At 39.2% G+C, this 22,082-nt stretch overlaps 1 protein-coding gene across 1 annotated transcript in view; it reads left to right on the plus strand.

Moving 5' to 3' along the window:
• Nucleotides 1-22,082, plus strand: part of RYR2 (ryanodine receptor 2) — a 717,900-nt gene that overhangs the window by 166,589 nt on the left and 529,229 nt on the right. Inside the window, exon 2 of the mRNA XM_084622892.1 lies at nucleotides 8,476-8,595. Coding sequence (XP_084479018.1) covers nucleotides 8,476-8,595 — 120 coding nt within the window. The remainder of the gene's footprint in view (nucleotides 1-8,475; nucleotides 8,596-22,082) is intronic.

A 22,082-nucleotide genomic window follows, 5' to 3' on the forward strand; every position in this document is an offset into this window, starting at 1 on the left:
ATTTGTGTGTGGGGGGGTGGAGGGTGAGAAAACCTGGATTTGTGCTGGAAATGGCCCAACCTGATGATCACTTTAGATAAGCTATTACCAGCAGGACAGTAGGGTGGGAGGAGGTATTGTTTCATATTCTCTGTGTATATGTAAAGTCTGCTGCAGTTTCCACGGTATGCATCCGATGAAGTGAGCTGTAGCTCACGAAAGCTCATGCTCAAATAAATTGGTTAGTCTCTAAGGTGCCACAAGTACTCCTTTTCTTTTTACAGTATAACATTATTTCCCTTATCTATCTTTTCCAGGGTAACTTTGTATAGGAAGAAACAATTGGATACCCTTCATTTTTATCTTAACTGAACTATTCTGATGAACAAATGGAATAGTCATTAGGCACTCTGAAAATATGTATTAATCAATGATGTTGGGTTTTCACATTTGAAATGTAGCTACTTTAATCTGACAAGCATGTAATTTAAAGGATTTTCAGGAAATGTCATATGCAGTGTATATGACATGCATTTTTTTCTCTCTCTTCCTCACCCTACCAATTCAATAGTTAGTTGTTCTCTTTCAGTTAAAAGGGTTCAGACTGAAAATAATCTGCAAAAGAGGAAGTGTGGCAATAACTATTGCTTTGAGCCCAATCAAGTGTCCTGGGTTTGAAGTTTTTCAGTGGTTAGATGCTTGTGAGACTCAGATTCTACTAAAGATATTCTTATTTTAAAGCAGACTTGCATACAGACTGTGTGATGTTTTAATCAACTCTCTCCATTAGGCCATAGCACAGAGAAGGACAAAAATGATGGAAAGAAGATTGTACAGATGAGTAGTAGAATTGAGGTGGGTGGGCAAATAGCATGCAGGAAGGAGAAAGACAGACTGACAGAGAGAAAGGAAGGGTGCAATAATAGAGAGAGCTAGTAAATTCCAAAGAAAATAGTTGGGACAAGAAACATTGGCTTAGCAAGGAAATTTATTAATCATAGGCCAGGCCTAAACTAAAAAAATTAAGTCAACCCAGCTGCACAACTTGGGGTTTGGAAAAACAGCTGCATTTCACTTAAGAGCAGACTGCATTTTACTTGTGTAGTGAACACTTCCTCCACATTCCTTCCTTCTCAGGAGGTTGATGTGAAGCTTAATTAATGTATGGAAAATGCTTTGAGATCCATGGGTGAAATGTGCTATTCAAGTGCATATTATTTTAAAATCTGAGACACATCTGGATGGATCACTGACACTGTTTCAATGCTAAATGATCGGCACTGTATTTGGTAAGCTCTGTAGAGTCTAGCCACTATGAAATGAATGTCAGTCCATGAATGATGAGAAAGGCAAAGGGCATGGTTGATAAACATTTTGAAAAGTATAATGCTTAAAGTTCAATGCAGAATTAAAAATGAGACAGGATTGTTCAAAAACTATTACCAAACGGTGTGTCAGAAATACACAGAATGCAAATGTCCTGGTCCCTCCCCCACCGCTGATAGAGCATTTATGAAAGGTAATAGAGGGGCAGAAATAAAGTTGGGTATGTGTGTAGACTAAGCCTATTTGAACAATGATCTGTGGGAATTCAGTCAGCCAGCTGTAATCCTTTAAATAGTTGTAATATACTGAGGAGGTTAAGGATTAGTCAAGTCCAGGGCTTAAATTCTTAGAGTATTTCCTGGAGCCACCCCGTGCCCCCAACATGCTATAAAAACTCCAGGGGTTTGAAAATAATTACCAGAGTTCCGCTCTGGACAGCTCAAGGACTGGGCAAGTCTGACTACTCACATAGTGTTACTTTTCATGGCCTTAAAGGGGCAAAACCAAAATAGTATGATTATTTCAAAGAAATCATTCATGCTCAGCTGTGACTTAAAAATGATCAATAATAGAAATGATCTGATGATAAAAGATAGCATGCCAACGCTTTAAAATGTGCCATCAGCCACCCTTTACATGAAATGCGTGCCACTCATTCAAGTAATCAGGAGAGACTAGGTTGGAGAACAGAGATTATCTGAGCGCTGCAGAAGAAATAAAGATCTATTATAGGCCTATGCTAGTTGTCTGTGGATATTTGCTACCCACAGAAAACAGTTTCTTCTCTTAACCTGGCCCTCTGGTGTGTCTCTTTGGGCATGTAGTTTGCCATGTCTTGTGCTGTGAACTGGCAAACTTTTTCTTTTTAGGACTCTTTTTAAATAGTATTGTATGGATACTGGGTTCTTTTCCTCTGCTGAATCATTTAGTTGCTGGTATAGTTCCACCAAGTAGAAACAATTTATTAAGTAATCAAGTAGCTTATAATGAACAGCTATATTGCATATTAAGATCCTACTCGTGATGACCCATGGCTTTATTGCTCTGGTTTTTTTTTTTTTTTAGTAAATATGTGTGTGGTATGCTGGGAGATTTGTGTTGAGTTGTGGTATGGGGTAGTTCTGGGAGACGTGGTGAGTTATGTAGGTGGTTAATGCAGGGTGTATGCTGCAGTGAGGGATTACTGTGTGTGCTGGTTGTGTTTTGTGTCTGGGGTTTTTGTGTGTTTTGTGCAAGTGGGGAAGGAAGGTGGGCTGTGTTGATTTTTGTGTGCTGGGGCTGGTTGGTTATGTTGTCTGGAGTTGTGCTGAGAGATTTATGCAGGTGGTGAGTGAGGAGGGTGTGCTATGGAGAGGGTCTCTCTGTGTTTGTAGATGTCTGTGCTGATTGTTGTGTGGGGTTGGTTTTTGAAGAACTGTGGCAGTTGGGCAAAGATAGACACCGTCTCTCCAGTCTTCCTCTACAGTCAATGAAAGTGTTGCATGCAAATTAGCTGTAGAGTATGAGTGGTGATTGTGAGAGTCACCGTTGATATCACAATGGTCTAGGACTCTTGGCATGACATAGCTATGTCTTACTGAAGCTGTACATTGCATGGGTGTAATTCCTAGTCAAAATGGCTGAGAAATTAAAAATTGGATGGCAACAGACCACAAAACTCAGTGATGATTCAACACCGTGACATTCTGAATAGAGAGCTCTCAACCATGCTTGTAGCTGCTTCCCTTGCTTCTCAGTGACTCAGACATGTTAGACTTCAGGGTGACACACAGAGTGACACTACTGAAATCTTATTATTTAGATTACTTGTTGCTATTGGCTCAATAGTAGTCCTGGCTTTTTCAGAGTTGGATATTTAAACAAGAGTGACTTTGTGGGATACACAGTATCTATCCATTTTTCAAAAATGCAGCTTGAAGAATACAGCTTGAAGAAGGTTATTTTAAGGAACACGCTCAAAAATGAGCAATCCAGTTATAGTCCAGAACAATGCAAGAAGTTATTGGAATGTCACACTGTTGGATAATCAGCTGTAGCATCCTCTCCATCCTCTTTGGGACTGTGTTGTTGTTTGCCGTAATGCAAAGCAGGATATCTTTCCGTTGGCAGAGACATTATAATTTAATGATTTATTTAGGTACTGGCTGACATTCGAGGTCTAGTGTGGATAAGTAGATTAGCCTGCAACCTTCTCATGACTCTAAAATGAGAACTTGTGGGTGGGTACTGCATTACCTTTAGCAGGGATACAAATTCTTTGTGAGCTTGGGAGGAAAAATGATTTGTGGTTAAGACTGTGATGAAGGATACTAGAGATTTGGATACAATTCCTATTATCCCACAGATACTGTGTGACCTGGGGTAGGTGATTCAATCTGTGTAAATCATTTCCCTTGCGTAAAATGGAGATAACAATACTTCCCAACATCACTGGGGGTATTGTGAACTTTAGGACAGATTCTCTCCAGGAGGAGAGAGGACATGGGGCATTCAAATGACTGTGGACAACTTAGAGGGTGTACGAGGTATTTAGAATTATTGAATTCTTTAAATGTTTTTAAGGTGTTTTTGTCAACTACTGTTGACTGTACCAAAGGACTTTAAGCAGAAAATCAGGAGGGTAGGAGAGAAGTGATTAGGAGTAGGAATATCTAATAAAATGTGATTACCTAACTTTTAGAAGGATGCAATTATACCCATCTGAGACATAAAGTGCTTTTATCAATTTGAACCTGACAGGTGACTGACAGCTAAAATTGTGATGTCAGAAAACCTCTCCAACATAATGGATGGGGTGTAAAAGTGCTCAGAAGGTTAAAGAAGGAATGGAACCAGTTTGGGAAACTTCCTAATTAAAGATTTAAGAATATTTGAAAAGTACATTGAGTGCCCATTAAATAGTTAGGATAAGGCATACTTCAGTCCTCTTTACATGAGGGCTGAGAGGAAATTAGAAATAGGTCTCATTGTCCAGTCAGGGTTTGGGGGGCACAATCCAGTGTGGAGGTGTCTCCACTTGCCCGGCAACCCTGGGTGCCTTACAATGCCTTGCTACTGTAGCTCCCAGCCTGGGATGCACACAATCAGCAAGAAGCTTGCAGGTCATACACTGAGGCTATGTTTATCCAGCAAAGAAAAACCACATGGCTTGCCTGTGCCAGCTGACTGGCTTGTGGGGATGGGGCTGTTTCATTACTGTGCAGCCTTCTGGACTAGGGCTGGAGCCTGAGTTCAGGGACCTTCCCACCCTGCAGGGTCCTAGAGCCTGGACTCCAGTCTGAGTTTAGAACCTACACATCAATGAAAAGCCACGCAGTCCAAGTCCTGTGAGCCTGAGCTGACTGACCGGCATGGGCCAGCTGTAAGTTTTTCTTTGCTGTGTAGACACACCCTGAGTGTCTATGTGCTTAGACAGCCCTGGTTCAGCAGCTCTGGCCCCAGCAGCCTGTCTACATCCCCACAGCCCCATTCTGGCTCCCACCAGCCTTGGTTACAACCAATAAGCAGGGGTGCTGGAACTAAGGGTTCTGGGGGTGCTGCCGCACTGCTTGACTTGAAGTGGTTTCCATCATATACAGGGTTTAGTTTTCTTCAATGGCTCTTAGCACCCCCACTACACAAATTGTTCCAATGCCATTGCCAATAAGATGAATCCAACACACTCCCGGTCCCAAATTTCTCCATAACTGTGTGCCCTGAAGTGTCCACTTCGGAGAAATATTTGTTGCTCCTGTAAAGAGACATTCACATCACACTTTTTAACTCAACTGGGGTAAACAGTTTCAAACACAAAACTGGGTCTGTTTATAGTAAAATAAAACAAACCTATTAACAACAGGACATAAGTTAAGTGATACTAAGTAAAAGGAATAAACTTAGAAAGGGTTACAAGCAAACAAAAGTGAAAACCTGCATCTAAAAGTCTAAAACTTAATTTACCAACATGTAGGCTTTGTTCAAGATAGTTTCTCTTTCCAGCCACGGCTGACTTTCCATCTGTCAGGAGTTTCCACAAAAGTACAAGGTGCTGGCGTCTGTCACTTTGCATTAATTGCTTGCACCTACATTACACAATTGTATTAATAATCAGTGAGTTATGAGCTTTTCAATGACATGACACCTTTTAGATACAGGTTATAACAATAGTGAGTTGGGGTACACTGGGCTGGTCATGCAAGCTGAAACTTATTGCTAGATATCAGGGTGGTGCCCAATCCTTTTGCCCTGGGGCTGTTCTGAATGTCACAAGGTCTTTTTGTAGTGACTTTATAACAACTACAATTAAGGAAATTCTATATTTTAACACCTATGGTTATAGAAATATGTTAATGGGAGAACATACCCTGATCTATAAATAGGTGTGAAAAATGCACTGATACTCAGAAAATGGTCTACTTAAAGTTCTAAAGTCTATAGAAAAAGAATGGGATTTTTTTTCTGAGTCCAATTCTGCAGTGCAGTGATGGTGCAAATATGTCAGACTCCTCTAAACATACAGCCAACAAAAGCAGAAGATTGAATTCAGGGTATTACTGTTTAGATGCTTTTCTAGTGGCATGCACAAGAATGAAAATTAACTCAAATGAGCATTATAATTAACTAAATCTGACTCTGATTTACTCTGACAAAGACATCAAATGTTTTGGACAATATGGATATGTGAGTTCCATCAAGCCCAAGCTGCTAACTAAAATGAGAGGCTCAACCACTCCATGATTATACAGCATGTATTTCAAATTTATACATATCTGTGTACATTGCAAAACATGTCTGATTCACATTCTAGTCAGTGAAAATCTCATGGTAACCTATTAAGTCATAGGAAGTACATTTGGAAGGAGCTATTCAAACTTTTATTTATTTATTTTATTTTTATCTTATTTTTAAGATAGCATACTTTGTTTTTGAGCTACAAATTTAAGGGCAACGGGCCGTATGTTCCACTGCACAAGATAGCAAAATCAGAGAAAATCTGTATAAAATGGGTTAAGGGAGTGTGTGGTGGGGTGTGTCAGCTACACTGTATGCTTTCTCCTACCTTGTAACTATCAGCATCTCCTCCACACCAACATGTATTCTGGGCTGTATACCAGTAATGGGGGCATGGCCAGGTGGAAGTAGCAGTAGTCTGGAAATGTGGTGCTGCGTGTCAGGGAACTGCATTTCTGAAGCCAAAGAACCCTTTTAGTTATTGCTGCTTTAAGCAAATAATAATGATAGATGGCGTGCAAATGCAATACTTTTTTAATACTCTATCTCCAAGCGCTATGCAAAGGTGGATTGTCATTGCTAGCTCCGTTATACAGAGTGGTACAGAGATTCAGAGAGATTAAATTATTTGCACAAAGAAAGATCACGAATCAATGACAGAGCTGGGAAGAGAACTTGCACTTCCTCACTTCCCTGTCTCTGGTGTAGCCACAAGGCTACGCTGCCACTCTGCTTTGCACACCCTATTGGCAGGGTCATTGCAGGCAGTGGGGTGAACCAATGGCAACTGGTAACGGTGGTTGCTGTTCTAGTGGGGTTTGGATTGGTTAGGGGAAGGGGACAGGAAAAGGTTCTATGAATGTGTTCTTTGGAGAAAGAGAGGACTTAAGTTTCCAGACTGGTAACAACAAAAATTAACGTTCAAGTTTTTATTTTAATATTCTAAAACTAAGGCTTTATTAGAAATGATTTTTTTTGCCTCTCAATGAACAAAGCAGCTCTGAAGTACTGAAAGTTGGTGTACAAGAGGCCCATGTGGATAGATACAGGGTATAAGAAGAGTTCACCCAGAGGAGAGGTACTAGTTTCTAGATACTTGATCGCCCAGCTCTTTTATGTGTGAAGTTAATGTACTGCTGTACTGAGGCTTTATTTATTTTTGGGCAGTAATATATTTCAGCAAATTCTTGAATTTTCAGTGCCAAGCAGTCATGTAAAATGCATTAGTAACAGGTCCTGGAATCCACAGACTGATGCTAAGGATGAAAAGTCCCTTGGTTCACATAGTATATACAACCTTCCTTTGCATAGGAGTAAAAAATGGTGAGCAGAGTAGATAAGAATTTTCATTTTTCCCACCCCAGTTCTGCTCTCCTTGTGAGTTCAATAGACATTTAAGTGACTCTTCCCCAGGTGTTATTACATGGTTACATTCAGGTATATTATATAGTTAATTAAAATTATCTTGTAAGCAGCACATGTCTAGCTACAAAGAGCCATTGAATGTAAGTAAAGAGATTCTTGGGTCAATAAAATATTTCACAGAAGTGGTTGAGATGCATAGCATTTCCTGGGAATTAACACTACTTAACTTTACCATACCCCATTATCTCCAGCAACTTGAAGCTCAATCATTTATCGTGAAAATGCTTGGTCTACATATAGGACATAGAAGAAATGTAGCAGCTTGTGTGTGTGTTTAATTAAGAACTGCACTGATGACCATAAAAATGAGTTTCATACTTACAGGTTCCTACCTGCTTCTGGTTGCATTGATCAACCTACATTTTTGTTAGGTAATATTTTGTGCACCTGATGTTAAGTGCAACCTTTTCATAGTCACCTGAATGACATTTATTCTGGAAAAACTGTTTGTTTTTCCATTGTTTCATTTGTTTCATAAGTCAGAGTCAGCAAAGTGTTTAGTGTTTATTACATTACATTAGTACATTATTTTTGTTGTGATGCATTTCTTAAAAAGAAATGTGGTGTTAGAATATAAACACATTGTAGCAATGTTTTACTGCGACATCTAAGGCCCCAAAACTGGAAAGGGAGCCATCTGAAAGACTTTGGGAACAGATTCCTTTGCAGGATTGGGGTCTAAATTAGGATCTGTGAAAGTCAAGGGCAACATTTCCTTTGACTACAGTAATAGTAGGATTAGGGGCCCCAATCATTGTTGTGTCTATCCTTGAAACAAAAATCAATATTAATAGATGAGATGTTCATTATAATTCAAAACAAACAAAACAACATGCATCTTAGCGCATTATTGTGGTGATTCCCTCTGAATCATCCAAATTTTCCCTTCCGGGAATGAAAGCTACCCTGGGATTTACTTCTATTGCTGTTTGTGGCTGATTACTTCTGATGTTTAGCTATGCCTTTGTAAATGCTTCCCAAAGTCCTATAGGATCGAAACCATAACCATGTTCAATTTTTGTCTGTTTTTTGTAGGATGATGAAGTGGTTCTGCAATGCACTGCAACTGTTCACAAGGAGCAACAGAAACTGTGCCTTGCGGCAGAAGGATTTGGCAACAGGCTCTGTTTTTTGGAATCCACTTCAAATTCTAAGGTATAGCAAGCTGTCTGAATGTAGCGCTGTTTGTAATGTCATTAACAAGGGGAAAATTTCTTGTTGGTACAATATTGCTTGCTGTGACATATAGTAAACAAGTTATCTAAAGGCATGGGCAAGTCAAATAAATCTCCAGATACCATAATGAAGGTTTTAATCCCTCATGACACTTGCAGGCTGAATCCTTTGTCACTTACAGGCTGGATGACTGCAATATACTGGGGGGCTGGTCTTTGAAGCTCATCTTAGGATTTTGCTCCTTACTGCCAGTTCACTAGTGTGCTAATTTGGTGTGCTACAGAGCAAATTTAGTGCAGTGCAAAGATGCATTTCTTTAGTGTGGCATTGAGGCTGTTGCCAGAGGATATTTATCCCACCAGTGGGTATATGTGATAAAAGTAAGGGTTTATTTTGTGCTGTTTGCTTTGGGATAATTGTTTGTTTGAATCTCTCTAATGTGACAAGATACACAATCCTGGTGCAAATATCAAATTGTATCCAACCTACATAATGGTTTTCTATAATATAGTATGGTAATGATAAGAAGATTTTTTTTTTTTTCAATGAAGGTTGCTGTTCAACAAATGAGTGTTCACACACTGAGATTCAGTTCTGCGTTCATAAACTTGGCTATCTCTCACTGAAATCAAAAAGCCATTTCTAAGGGAGGAAATTAGACAGCTGTTTGTGTTAACTGATATTTATTGATATTAAGTAGCCACGTGTTTCTATTTTTATAAATATTTTTTTCTCCAGATCAGTTATAAATGTTTGGTGAGCGAATTAAATATATGAAAAGCATCTAGAAAGTAAGATCTCCAGAAGGGATCAGTATTGAGGTTGTTTAAAAAAACCCCCAAAACTTAGCCTACCAACTTCCATAGCATCACTTTATCATTAAATACATTATCTCTCATACGTTGCAGAGTAATGCTTTATTTTCCATGTCTCATCATTTTGACTGTATTATTCATCATCATAAAATTTTTATTAGAATGTTAATGATTCATTATAATAGCAATGATCTGGATGAATTCATTCATGCTGTTCCATTTTAAGTGAGTCTTTTTAATTATAAAAATACTTCAGGATAGAAGGAACTGCAGTACTAGCTGCCTCTAAGGCCAGAAAGTCTAGTTTATTTAATGAGTGAATTATCATTCAATAATTTTGGATAGTAAACATCCAATCTCATATAAAATGTTCATGACTGTGAAGAGAATTATAAATTTCAAAGCAGTTCTAATTCTTCAGTACCATCTTTTCCAGGTGCCTGATAAGTCACCATATACTCTGTTAGCTCTGTAAGAGTTGCGGGGGAAGGGGAGAAGACTAAAGGCCGTCGTTTTTAATTTTTCAAAGGCTTACAAGTCTTAAAATGAGCCCATCTGAAGAAATGAAGCATTGAGAGAGTCAGAGAATTATGAGACCAGCAACACAAAGCTGACTGGAGAAAGAGAAAATGAGAGAGGCATTATGGGCAGGCAAAAACATTATCTCTACAATACTTAAGTATGTGTTGTTATTTAGGCAAGAGCATTTAAAAGGGTTTTGTGGATATTGTAGACTGTCTTTGTTCTGTTTGTACAGCACCCAGCCCAATGGGGTCCTGGTCCATGACTGGCGTCCCTAGACACTACAGTAATATAGATAATAATAATAACCTTTTGAGAGGCCAGACAAGGTAGATTATAAAAAAAAAAAAAAATCAGTTAGAAGTCAACTATCAGTAAATGTAAATCAGTCTTGCCAGATCTCATCTATAGGTGTGTAATAGTTCAAGTGAAAAATGTTTACAGCTACCTTTTATTCTCAGTCCAAGTCAGCACAGACATTTGTGTCCTTGAACAAATGTTGGGGAGTGTCCAGACTAGCCTTTGCCAATAAATTTGAAAACATGGTAACTCCCTCAATCAAATAACGTGAGGTAAACACCCTAGTCAAGACAAGCCCTCAGTTGCTCAAGGTTCATGTTATTGTCACTCATGTCATACTCTAGTTCTCCAACAACTCTTCAGAGTTTTACAGGAGACACACAAACACACAAAAAACCCCTTAGGGTACACAAGTCTTGAATTTTTACTCAACAAGCAAGGAGAAAATGGAAAAACTTCCAATCCTACTTTGTTGCTTCTTTGTGACACCTAAGGCACAAACCTATTTTTTTCTTTTGCAGGTGAATTCAATTTTAAGTAGCTTTCATGATGTTAGAGCTTGTAGAAATTTTTCTAAATTTTGGCAAAAAAAGTTCACTTTTTGGGGGTGAAGGGCATTTTTAACCAGCTCTATTCCTTGTGTGGAAAACCCAGACCTTAGTTAGGCTTTATAGAACTAAAGGGACATTTAATCCATTTCTGTAGCCAATAGGATCTGTTTCTTTGTTTTGAAGACCAGGTCATTATTTGTATATACAAATCTCACTGATATGGAAAAAATGTTATGCTTTCTAAAGTGAATCATTCTTCTTAAGATCTAAATGCATGGTACTGGAGTAGTCCTTTCCAATATTAGCCCTCCAAAAATATTTTTCATCCCACATGTGGAACTTGTTTCCCCTGTCCCAAACACAACCTTACAGTAGTCTGGAGTTCAGGATTGGGAATATGCAGCCCTCCACTATTGTTGGGTTTGAGTTTTGATATTTTGTGAACCACCAGGGCCAGAAATGGCAGCTTTGTCACTAGAGAGTTAAGAATCCCTCTTTTCTAATAGCATAAGGGATTTTTTCCCTCTTGCTGACAGACCTTAAACATCATGACGTTATAATAGTTCTTCTATAAATCAGATATCTCTTTTTAGCGTTTTCTAAAATGTACTGTTTATAATTTTTCTATCCCTCTGAACCCTCTGCAATTTGGACTCATGGAACTAAGATATCCTGGCTTTATAAATAGTGAGGATATTTAAAAATAGTCTCAAAGATTTTAAAAAGCTACAAAAACATTCTAAAGTTAGGTTTCAGAGAAGCAGCCAAGTTAGTCTGTATCCGCAAAAAGAACAGGAGTACTTGTGGCACCTTAGAGACTAACCAATTTATTTGAGCATAAGCTTTCGTGAGCTACAGCTCACTTCATCGGCTGCATGCAGCGGAAAATACAATAGGGAGATTTTATATACACAGAGAACATGAAACAGTGGGTGTTACCACACACACTGTAATGAGAGTGATTAGGTAAGGTGAGCTATTACCAGCAGGACAGAGAAGAAGAAGAAGAAGAAGAAAAAACCCACCTTTAGTGATCAAGATGGGCCATTTCCAGCAGTTGACAAGAACGTGTGAGGAACAGTAGGGAGAAAAATAAACATGGGGAAATAGTTTTACTTTGTGTAATGACACATCCACTCCCAGTCTTTATTCAAGCCTAATTTAATGGTGTCCAGTTTGCAAATTAGTTCCAATTCAGCAGTCTCTCATTGGAGTCTGTTTTTGAAGTCTTTTTGTTGTAATATTGTGACTTTTAGGTCTGTAATCGAGTGACCAGAGAGATTGAAGTGCTCAAATAAATTTGTTATTCTAAAGTTAGGTTTTTATTTTTGTAAAACATCATAAACAAAGTAGGATGATATGGAGTGAAGGTTCTATTGGCCCTTATTTGGGGTAACATTGTTTGGGGTAGCCCCCCTCATGGTGATTCCACTAATTCAGTCATCCCAAAGTATTTAGTGAGATTCCAGAATTTTTTCTTCTTGTTGATTCGTTAATTTGGTGGGGGATAGTGAGTGAGAGTCTCCTTAGTTTTTTCTTTGGTTTAGTTGATAGCTTGGGGGTCTGAGTGTTTATCAGACTCTGAGGACATTGGGCCTGATCCAGTACCCATTGAAGTAAATGGGAGATTTGCCATTGATTTCAAAGGGAGCTGGGTCAGTCGCAAAGGGCCTGGTCTTGCTCCCACTGAAACCAGTAACAGAGGTGGAATTGATTTCCTTGGGAGCAGGCCCAGGCCCGGAGTGAGTATTTCCTTCTCGTTACTACTTGTTTGCTTTTAGGTGTGCTATGCATGATGGGAGGGTGAGGGAGCTCCCTCTCCCAGTGGTGGTGGTATAATTATTTTATACTGTGGGAGTGCTCAGTCACTACCCCTAAGACAGGATTCAATGATGGGTGTAATGAATTACTGAATGGGGACTGTCTACTAATCAGTTTATACATTGTGTTGTACAGTGGGGCCCTGGTCTTTGTTGGACCCTAGATACTACTGTAATAAACCTAAAAATAAGAGGAGAGAGGATAAGAGGTAATAATAAAAGTATCATGCTGTTTTCTGCTCTGGCCGCCTTCTCTTTTCTCAGTCGTATCCTTTTGCATGTTTCACTTCTTCTATGGAGCTCATAAACACAGCCACTAACCCATTAATATACTGTTCTCCTCTGTAGGGGGTGGTGGGTAGCTGTGCTGCCCCAGGAGGAGCTCCAGAAAAGATCTCTCCCTCAGACAAGTTAAGTTCCTTTGGAGCTTCTGTCTTGTGCTGGGAGGAGGGGAAGAGTAAGAATTATTGGCCCTGTAGTAGATGTAGCATACTCTCTTCTCATCTTATTTCCAGCTTATTCTATTCTGTTGGGTCCTCACCTGTGCACTTCCAGTTGTTCATTAAGTGATTTGACTATCTGTCACTGGACTAACATCTTGTGGCACGCACAAGGGGATAGAAACCATGTGTCCGCTTACACTCCAACTTACCTCACTCGTTCATGGGGAGCTAACAGGTGCATAACCATTGTTGTCCTCTCAGACTGAGGCTCATAATCTGGGTAAACCTGGCACAGCTGGACAGGGTCTGCAGTGGAGGTCTTATTCCTTACTTCCCTGCAGTGTTGTGCCAAGTCACAAGCGTGGCCTAAGTAAACTAGCATACAATGAAAATATTGCCGTTATGAGACACAAAAGCCAGAGTCTAAGTTGTGCCTGCAGATTATTTTATTTGCAAATAAGTACTGTAATAGCACTTGAGAGCACAAATATACAGATGCAAACAAGGAAGTTGGGCCAACATGTAACTCATTTTCTGTCTGAAATGGATGTGTGCATGCTCAGTAATCTATTTTTTGCGTATGTACATGTATTTTACTGGCACTTTTTAAGGATGACCTAATGTGTATTTGATATGCTGCTTTTCAGCAAACTGAAGCAATGCCCTTTTTGTATTTTCATTGGACAAGCTGCATACGCTGTGAATGTTTTTGCACTGGTTGTCCTGTTTGTGTTCACAGGTATCCAAATTCAGCCTTCTAGTGCATATTCCTTAAGGTAGAATACACCCTTATGCAGTAGAACCACGTTGAGAGTTATGAATTATTCATATAAAGGGAATAAATGGTGCTGTATGTTCTCTGAACTTTACAGTAGAACCTCACTACTAATTAAACCACTAATTTGCAAACTCAGGAATTATCACAGAATGAAGAAATAAATGGTGATCTTACTTCATGTGTCAGCAAAGCTTGAAGAGTGGAGTTATACAAATGTTAAGAGGAAGTCTGAATATCAGCTTCTTGGATGACCTCTATCCCCTTTCACCACCGTCTCCATCTGTTGCTTTTGCCACTTAATACTCTGAACATTTTATGGCAACTTAAATTGTTTTGTTAATTTCTAGGAAAGTGGCCTAAGTTTGTGGAATAAATTAAAAGTTGAAGTGGAGCAAATAGGTCTGTTAATAATGCAAAGGGAAAATATTTCAACAAATTCAGTGCATGCTAGTGTTCTGCATTTCATCTACCATCAATGGTAGAAATGCAGGGAGGAAGAGGGGTTGATTATAAAGGTTTCAGAAGCAATTACTGAGTTGTCAGACAAAAGTCACATATTTGGGAAAATATTTGGTGTTATGGGGTGGGCTTCTCCATATTTTTGTTTCCATATTGGGAGCTTATAGAGTGCAGAAGGACGGTACTAAATAGAAACACTGTGGGTATATCTTTTTTTATTTAAGGCAATATAAAAGTCAGTTTATAACTAGGTTTAGCCCTTAAAATGCTTTTGTCAGAGCATTTAGTTTGAAAAATGCTTCATTTTTCAGGCGGCTAAAGTAGACATCATAGAAGCTGATCATTTGTTCTTAGGGAGCATAGTATTTAAAGTTCCTGAATATGTATAGTAAAATTTAGGATCTTAATTATAAATTTGTTCACATTATTGCAGTAACTGGAGTTGTCTGTCTTAGCCGTTTGCTCTTTGAGCTGAGAGTCGATGTCAGATGACTGTCCTAGTTTCTGGAATGAGTGGGATTGATGCTGTGCATTTTTTTTTGTTGCATAATGTTAACTAATTAGGTGTAATGATGGCTTTGTTAGAAGACAAAGCTTTAACTGGGGGCAGACTTTTAAAAAAAAACTTATTCTCACAATGCGAGGGCCACATCCTGCCCGTGAATTCATATGCATGACTCCCATGGTAGCTGGGGGAGCTGCACAGGTGTCTATCATGTAAAGCATACCTTGCACTTATCAGTGATCTACCATAGTTTCGGAAAATCAAGGACCACCTTTAGGTTTCACTAAGCAGGAACTGAATGAACAGAGGCGTATTGGGGCTGATTTCTGGTTACAGAAATAGTGTTTCATGTAGCGTTGTTTTACCAACCATGCATGCTTTCTGAAATAACATTAAGGATTGCAGGGGAAGGAGACTGGCAAAAAAAAAAATCTCCTCCTTTTGGAGGGGTATTGCTCTGGTGCCTTGCGTTACATGAATAATCACTCCATAATGTCCACAAGAGCTACATACGTAGTCTTAGCAAGCAATGAATGGGAAATGTCCCTTTATTCATCCAAGGATTTAATCTTCTATCAGTTGCACATGAACTGATTCACAGTAGGTTTTTCTTTTTTCTTTTCTACGGGCCAGCTAGCTCACTATCCCACTACTATTTTAGTCTCTGACTTCCACTAATTTTTGAGTTTCTTTTTCAGCTCATCATATAACTTGTTAGCCGTGATAGGTGTTCAGTGAATTATGTTTTGAGTAGGAGGAATTTGCTGTACTTGTCTGATTTGAAAAGCAGCTATTGATGATTATGTTGTTCCTGCCCAGCTAATCATTAGGAAAGATCTGTGCTCTTTCAGCTCAGTCATGTTGTAGTGGTCCATGACTGGATGCATACACAGACATTACATTTGTCTGCTAAACTGCACTCATGCTTCCTGGGGAATAGATCTCTTGACTTTTGGCATCTATAATTTGAAGTAAAGCTGTTAGCTTGCTATAGGGTTAGTGCTCTTAGTCTTTATATAACCAGCTACTGAAGGGCAGCAAGCACAAATGCGGGCCCACCCTACAGGCTAGAGGCAGCAGGAAATAAACCAGGCAAAGAAAAGGAAAACTTCTTTTCTGGCAACTCCCTCTATTTCACCATAGTCTCCCAATTATGTCTCTCTTGATCCCTACCCTTTTGCCCATTGAGAGTGTCAAATTGTACTCTGTCCCAGCTGCAGAATGCAGTCTGCCTCCCACCCTTTAATTAGGGTTGCCAGAAGGCAACCTTGTCGGTTTTTTGACCAGAATGCCCGGTCGAAAAGGGACGCTGGAGGCTCCGGCCAGTGGTGAGGGGATGAGGAGGGGGTCTGCAGCAGCTCTCTCTGTGGAGCTGGAGTGAGTGGGGGAGGAGCTGTGGGGAAAGGGGGCTGGGCAAGGGTGTTCGGTTTTCTGAAATTAGAAAGTTGGCAACCCTACCTTTAATCCCATCCCTGAGTCCACTGGGACCCCTGCTGCATGGCTGATTGGGACACTGCTTAATCCAAGGAGTTTGGTTTTTAGTTTATAGGGGATGGGGAAGTGTTCTAAAGCTTTACCATTGGTTAATTACAATTCCTGTCCTGTTAAAAGTAAATTGTTTATGCAACTAGAGCTTATGATGGGTGCATAGAAAATCAATATAATAAAGGGCATCATGCAGTGAAGGCACATTCTAGCTGATTAAAATTATTTGAAGATCACCACTAAAGACTCTTCCCAGAATGTCCCAGGTTTGCCACTATTTTAGCTTTTTTTCCCGCTTCACAAAACAGCGAGTAAGATACTTTCTAGTTCAACAAACAGTTGTTAGCCTGTAAGAAACTGGAGATGTTGGTGGAAACAGAGAAGCATAGTAGGTTCTAGTAGTAATACAAAACCAAATGGTACTCTTTAATCTACTCCATTTATACAGTGCACAAGCTTTCTAGCAGTGGGGTAGGTATGAGGAAATTTTACAGAAAGCTCAGGGATAATATTCATCCGTCGTGTTTGGCAAGTGAACTCGCCACATTGCTTGATCCTGCTCTTTTTGGACCCAGTCGTGTTACATGTGTTGAGCTCCTGCTACTCCCACCAACTTCAGCAGGAGCCAGAACTCCGCACCTCCTGGAACTGGGCTCTTCATTGGAGAGGATAATTTACTTTCAACTATGTATAAAGATCACGCTACATCTAAATGCCACTTGCAAGAAGTTTGTGTATCAAAAAATGGCTTTTCAAAAGTTTCCCTTTGCTAGATGCAGACAATTCAGTCAATCTCTTGAGGTAGTGTATATGAAGCTAATATGTCTTTCAATAAATGAACAATCAAGCAGCAGGTTATGTGAAATTGTTCAATTTCTCCCCCCAACCCAGCATATAAATAGGCATTGGAGCAGGAGGACTGAGGGACCATGGGTCTCCTAACCCCGCCCCTTCCCTCCCCCCCATGAGTGCTCTACCCATGAACCTATAAAATTGTTCTCCTTCTGGCCCAATAATTTTTTATAGTGGAACAGCTTCACAAAGAGAGACTGATGCATCCCCGTTTCAGACTATCTCATAGTCCAATGGTTGGGGGACTCTTCTGAGAGGTGGGAGAGCCCCTGCTCAAATCCTTTCTCCCTATCAGACAGAGTGGGGTTGGGAGAATTGAACCTGGGCCTCCCACATCCGAGGTGAATGGTCTAACCACTGAGCTAAAAGTTATAAGGAAGGCACTGCCACATCCTTCTCTTCTGGCATTGCTTGCAAGAAATGGCTTAGGTGCCTAAGCTGCCTGACTGTAGGAGAAGGCTTCTGGACTGTGGGTCCCAAGCAGAAATAGGTGCTGTCCTGCAGCCCAGACTTATATAACTATTGCTGTGAGAGCGGTGCGGGGCTTAGGAGACACCCCCTCTCAGCAGCATCTTTCATTGGCTAGCATAGGGAGCTCCCCACCTGGCATGTATGCTCTTGTGGATCCCTTTTTCTTCGGTGCTTATCTTTTTCTCCATGTATTATATAGAGGTCTATGTGCCAAACTCTGGCTTTATGGATCTCATTGTTCTTCTAGTGATTTTCTAGGCACCTAAAATTAGGCGTTGTGATGCTCTGCATTGCAGTGCCTAAGTCCCTTTGTGGATTTGGGCCATAACACATAAAGGAGATGAAACTCTGCACAGGGCTACTCAAAACACAATATGAACACAATTTTTGTTCGCAATCATCCCCACTGGGCACACTGATAAAGCATAGGTAAACTGCGAGTTAGTGTTATTTCAAACACTGAGCAACGCTTACAGGCATGGAATGCCAAACTGAATCAATTATACAGTGAAGTGGTATTCCTTTGGATTGTATGCAGTCTTGTAGCCATGTTGGTCCCAGGTTATTGGGTGGGTGAGATAATATCTTTTATTGGCCCAGCTTCTGTTGGTGAGGGAGACAAGCTTTTGAGCTTATACAGAGGTCATCAAAAATCTGGGTAGACCTAAAGAAGACCTCTGTGTAAGGTTGAAAGCTTGTCTCTCTCACCAACAGAAGTTGGGCCAACAAAAGATGTTACCTCAACAAACTTCTCCAATATTCCTTAGGATTATAACATATACCTCTTAAGCAATGCAAGCCACAATGGGCCAGATCATCAGCTTATGTAAAATGGCATCGGAACTATGCAGTTTTAGATCAACTGAGGATTTGGCCTAGTACTTATAGAGATGATAAAGTTATGTCTATAGCACAATCCATAGCAGGTTATCAAATTGTTTAAAAAATATTAATTAAATATTAATCATTTCTGTGAAAGAGGTATTATTTATGCCCATGTCCATTTTATAGATGAGAAAACTGAGCGGCTAATTGTTTTTCCCAAGATCACACAGAAAATCTGACAAAGGCAGGCATGGAATCTCAGATTTCCTAGCCCCACTCCTGTTTAAAAAAAACAAAACCATAAACCAGAAAAACATTTACACAGTTGAGTAAGATATGACCTAGACTCAGAGATAGTAATCACTCATCTTATGGTGGACACAACTAAATGGATAAACTTACACTATTGTTACAGCTGTTTCCTGGATAGCCTGAATGCCCCTATTTCAGTAGTCGCTAATAAAGGGATTCCAGCTACAGTCTGTATTGCAACAATTTGGTGATTCCTATGATGATCATAATTTATGCTGAAGGCACTGTTAACTTTAAAGGAAGTTCAGAAGGAATCTAATTATCATAACATACAGAGCAACTAAATGTGAAGTTGGGAAGGTTTCTTCTTCCTCATTCTCCCCGTGCAGCAGATCAGCTGGAAGTGAGAGTACATTGCTCCAGGATGGATCCTGGTGCTTGGCTGTAATATCTAGCCTTTATTTGAGAGGCTAAATATTAATTTTTAACTTTAGATTTAGCAGCACAAAATAAGAATTAGTATACAACCTACTTCTTGCTTAAGCCTTTATTCATTTTATTTTATTGTATTTTATTTCTATTCCTATAGTTCCTAAGAACCCCAGTCATTAACCTGAACTCCATTGTGCTAGGCACCGTACAAACACAAAACAAAAAAGACTCCCTACCCCAAAGAGCTTACAATCTAAGTACAAAACAAGTGACTATAGATAGAGGCAGGCGGGGGAATACAAGAGAAAAATGAGAAAATATTGTGGAAGGGTCTAAGAAGAGTGAACAATGTAGTGGCAGCAGATGCCATGTTCACAATTATTTATTGATTTTTTTGGGGGATGGATTTACGTAGGAGGGAAAAAGAATAGACAAGGAGAGGGAGGTGATGGGGAGAGGGAAATGAAGAAAGTAAGAGGGGCAGGTGTGGAATGAAACTGAGGTGAAGAGACTGTGAGGGAGAGGAAAGGGGAGAGTTGGAGCAAACAGCCTATCAGCACAGGGCAGAGAAAGTCAGAGAACACTGTCCAGTTTTGCCTGGAATGTCCAAAGGTTCCTGCTTTGGCTGGAGTCTCTGACTGGCTGCTCTCTGGAAGAGCTTACCTTGTTACCTTGTTAGTCAATAGCATACATGTGTTTAAGTTTGAGGCTTATCTATAAATGCCACTATTGTTTTTTTTTTCAATTTAAAAAAAATGGAGAAACAAAGTGTACACTCAGCAAGGAATGGGAATTCCTTTTCAGAGCCCAACCACTTATCCTATTACTTCAAAATATTATGTTGCTATCGGTCAGTTCATATGGAATTTTCAAGGGCATATTTTTCAAAAGAATCTTCTCTATTACTCAGTAATAATCCTTTAAGGTTCAGATTATGGAGATCATAATTTCCATATCAGAGAGAAATTCAGGCATTGTATCCTGGCATTGATAACAAGGTATATGAACAAGATAGGATAAAGAATTACATAGGGGACTGAGAGTAAGGTTTTGTGCAGCCAAGTACTCGGAATATTGCATGCCTTAACCAATGCTGAATTTCACTGAATGGTGTAACGTTGTGCTTGAAGCAGAAGCAATTACAGGAATCTTTTGGAACGCTACTATAGAAGAGCCTCCCAAGTGAGGTGTTGGAAACACTGCGACCTTAAAAGATTGCGTAACACATTAAAAACTGGACAAAACCAGAAAATCTAATGTAGGGAGCCAACCTGACTGTGACAGGGAGAATAGACTAGACCTAATAGGCTTTTTCTTTATCTCTAGTAATTCACAACATATAATTTTCTTTGATTCACTCCCATCACCCATTGTTGAAGTGTCTGGACAGTTTGATATATTTTAAATTATCTGCAAAATTTTGCGTAACTGTTTGCATGCAGACCACTGGAACTGTAAATATTGCAATCAAATAGACAATTTCTCATCTGTTAATTTATGTAATAAATATAACTAACCAACCACCACAGAATATAACACAAGTTGCATATTTGATTGTGATACTTTTAATTTGAAGTTACTCTTTGGTTAGTTGCATAAGTCATCCAGTCGGGGGGAAAAATATGTAATTTATGTAATTAACCAGTATTACATGAATTGTGAATTTTCAGTATAATCTACAATTTGTAGTTTATTTTTTGCAAATATTTGAGTGTTCATGATTTCAAAAAAATATGCTTTTTCCAAAATATTTCTGGTAACATGGCACGATGATGCACAAATTGAATGGACTAGAGGAGATCTAGAGAACTCAGATTTTGGCAAAACTTGAAAGGTTCACAAATACTGTCAAATGAAAATTCACTGTCCAATCTGAATAAATATTTATGGGAAATTGTTCTATTTGTTTAGCTCTGCTATTGTTTATACATCTATGGATCTGTTCAGTCAAAATGAAAATCAGTTATGATGCTAGAGAATCTTGACTGAGATACTGCCATGAAAATAGAAATCTGGTGTAACAAAGTCAATTGCCAAATCTAACAATCCATACAACCGCATAACTGGATTAGCGAGTATTTGCCTAGTTTCTGGAATCCACTTGTTTTACGTTCCTGTTGTGTCGTCATTCTCCTGTTAGAAATAGTTGTTTGTTGTTTCATTATAGTTTGTGATGTTCTGCTTTAACCAAGTTAATCTGTTTAACAATGGCAGGGAGACTTTCACATCCTGTTCAAAACAGAGCCTTTGCAAATCCAGTTGGATTTTTTTTTTTTTTGTCTTTTAGTACAAAAGCACCAAGTCTTGGGAAAAGGTGCAGTGGGACAGGCAATAGATGATTTGACTGTGCATAGTGCAAGTAACTGTAGGAACATTCTGAGCTTTTTATAGACAAAAGACATTTTCCTCCCAGCTCTGTGACAGCTGTTTGGTGAAAGTAACAAAATAGTGGCTGCTGGCTCTAAGTACAGTACCACTGTAGTCCTGCTTATTATTTTATTTTGTTATAGAACTGCTAATGAAAAGTTGCAGTGACATATTCTATGAAGTTCTCACTGTAGGGCTCAGAAATTTTAATTTTCTCTCGGTTGCTTAAAGCAGAATACATTTTAATACACGTACAGTAGTTATAAAAACACTTTTACATTTTAATTATGCTGATAATGTAGCTGACAATCCTAGATCCTCGAATCACTGACAGATTTATAATATTGTATATTTTAAACTCAGAACACACGAAATTACAAGTGTTTAATTTACAGTAGGCCCTTGAAAGCTGTTACTTTACAGGATACTTGTTTAATTTGTTCATGTAGCCATGGTAAAACTGAGATTACTGCTTAGCACTGAATACTTTTAAAGCACTACAAAACATGGGGTTAAATCTTGTTCACCTGACTTGTGTGAATAGTCCCAAGCCAATGGAACTACTTGCATGAATCAGATGGCCTATGAA

Source organism: Lepidochelys olivacea, assembly GCF_965140295.1.
Source record: "Lepidochelys olivacea isolate rLepOli2 genome assembly, chromosome: 3".
Lineage (NCBI taxonomy): Eukaryota > Metazoa > Chordata > Testudines > Cheloniidae > Lepidochelys > Lepidochelys olivacea.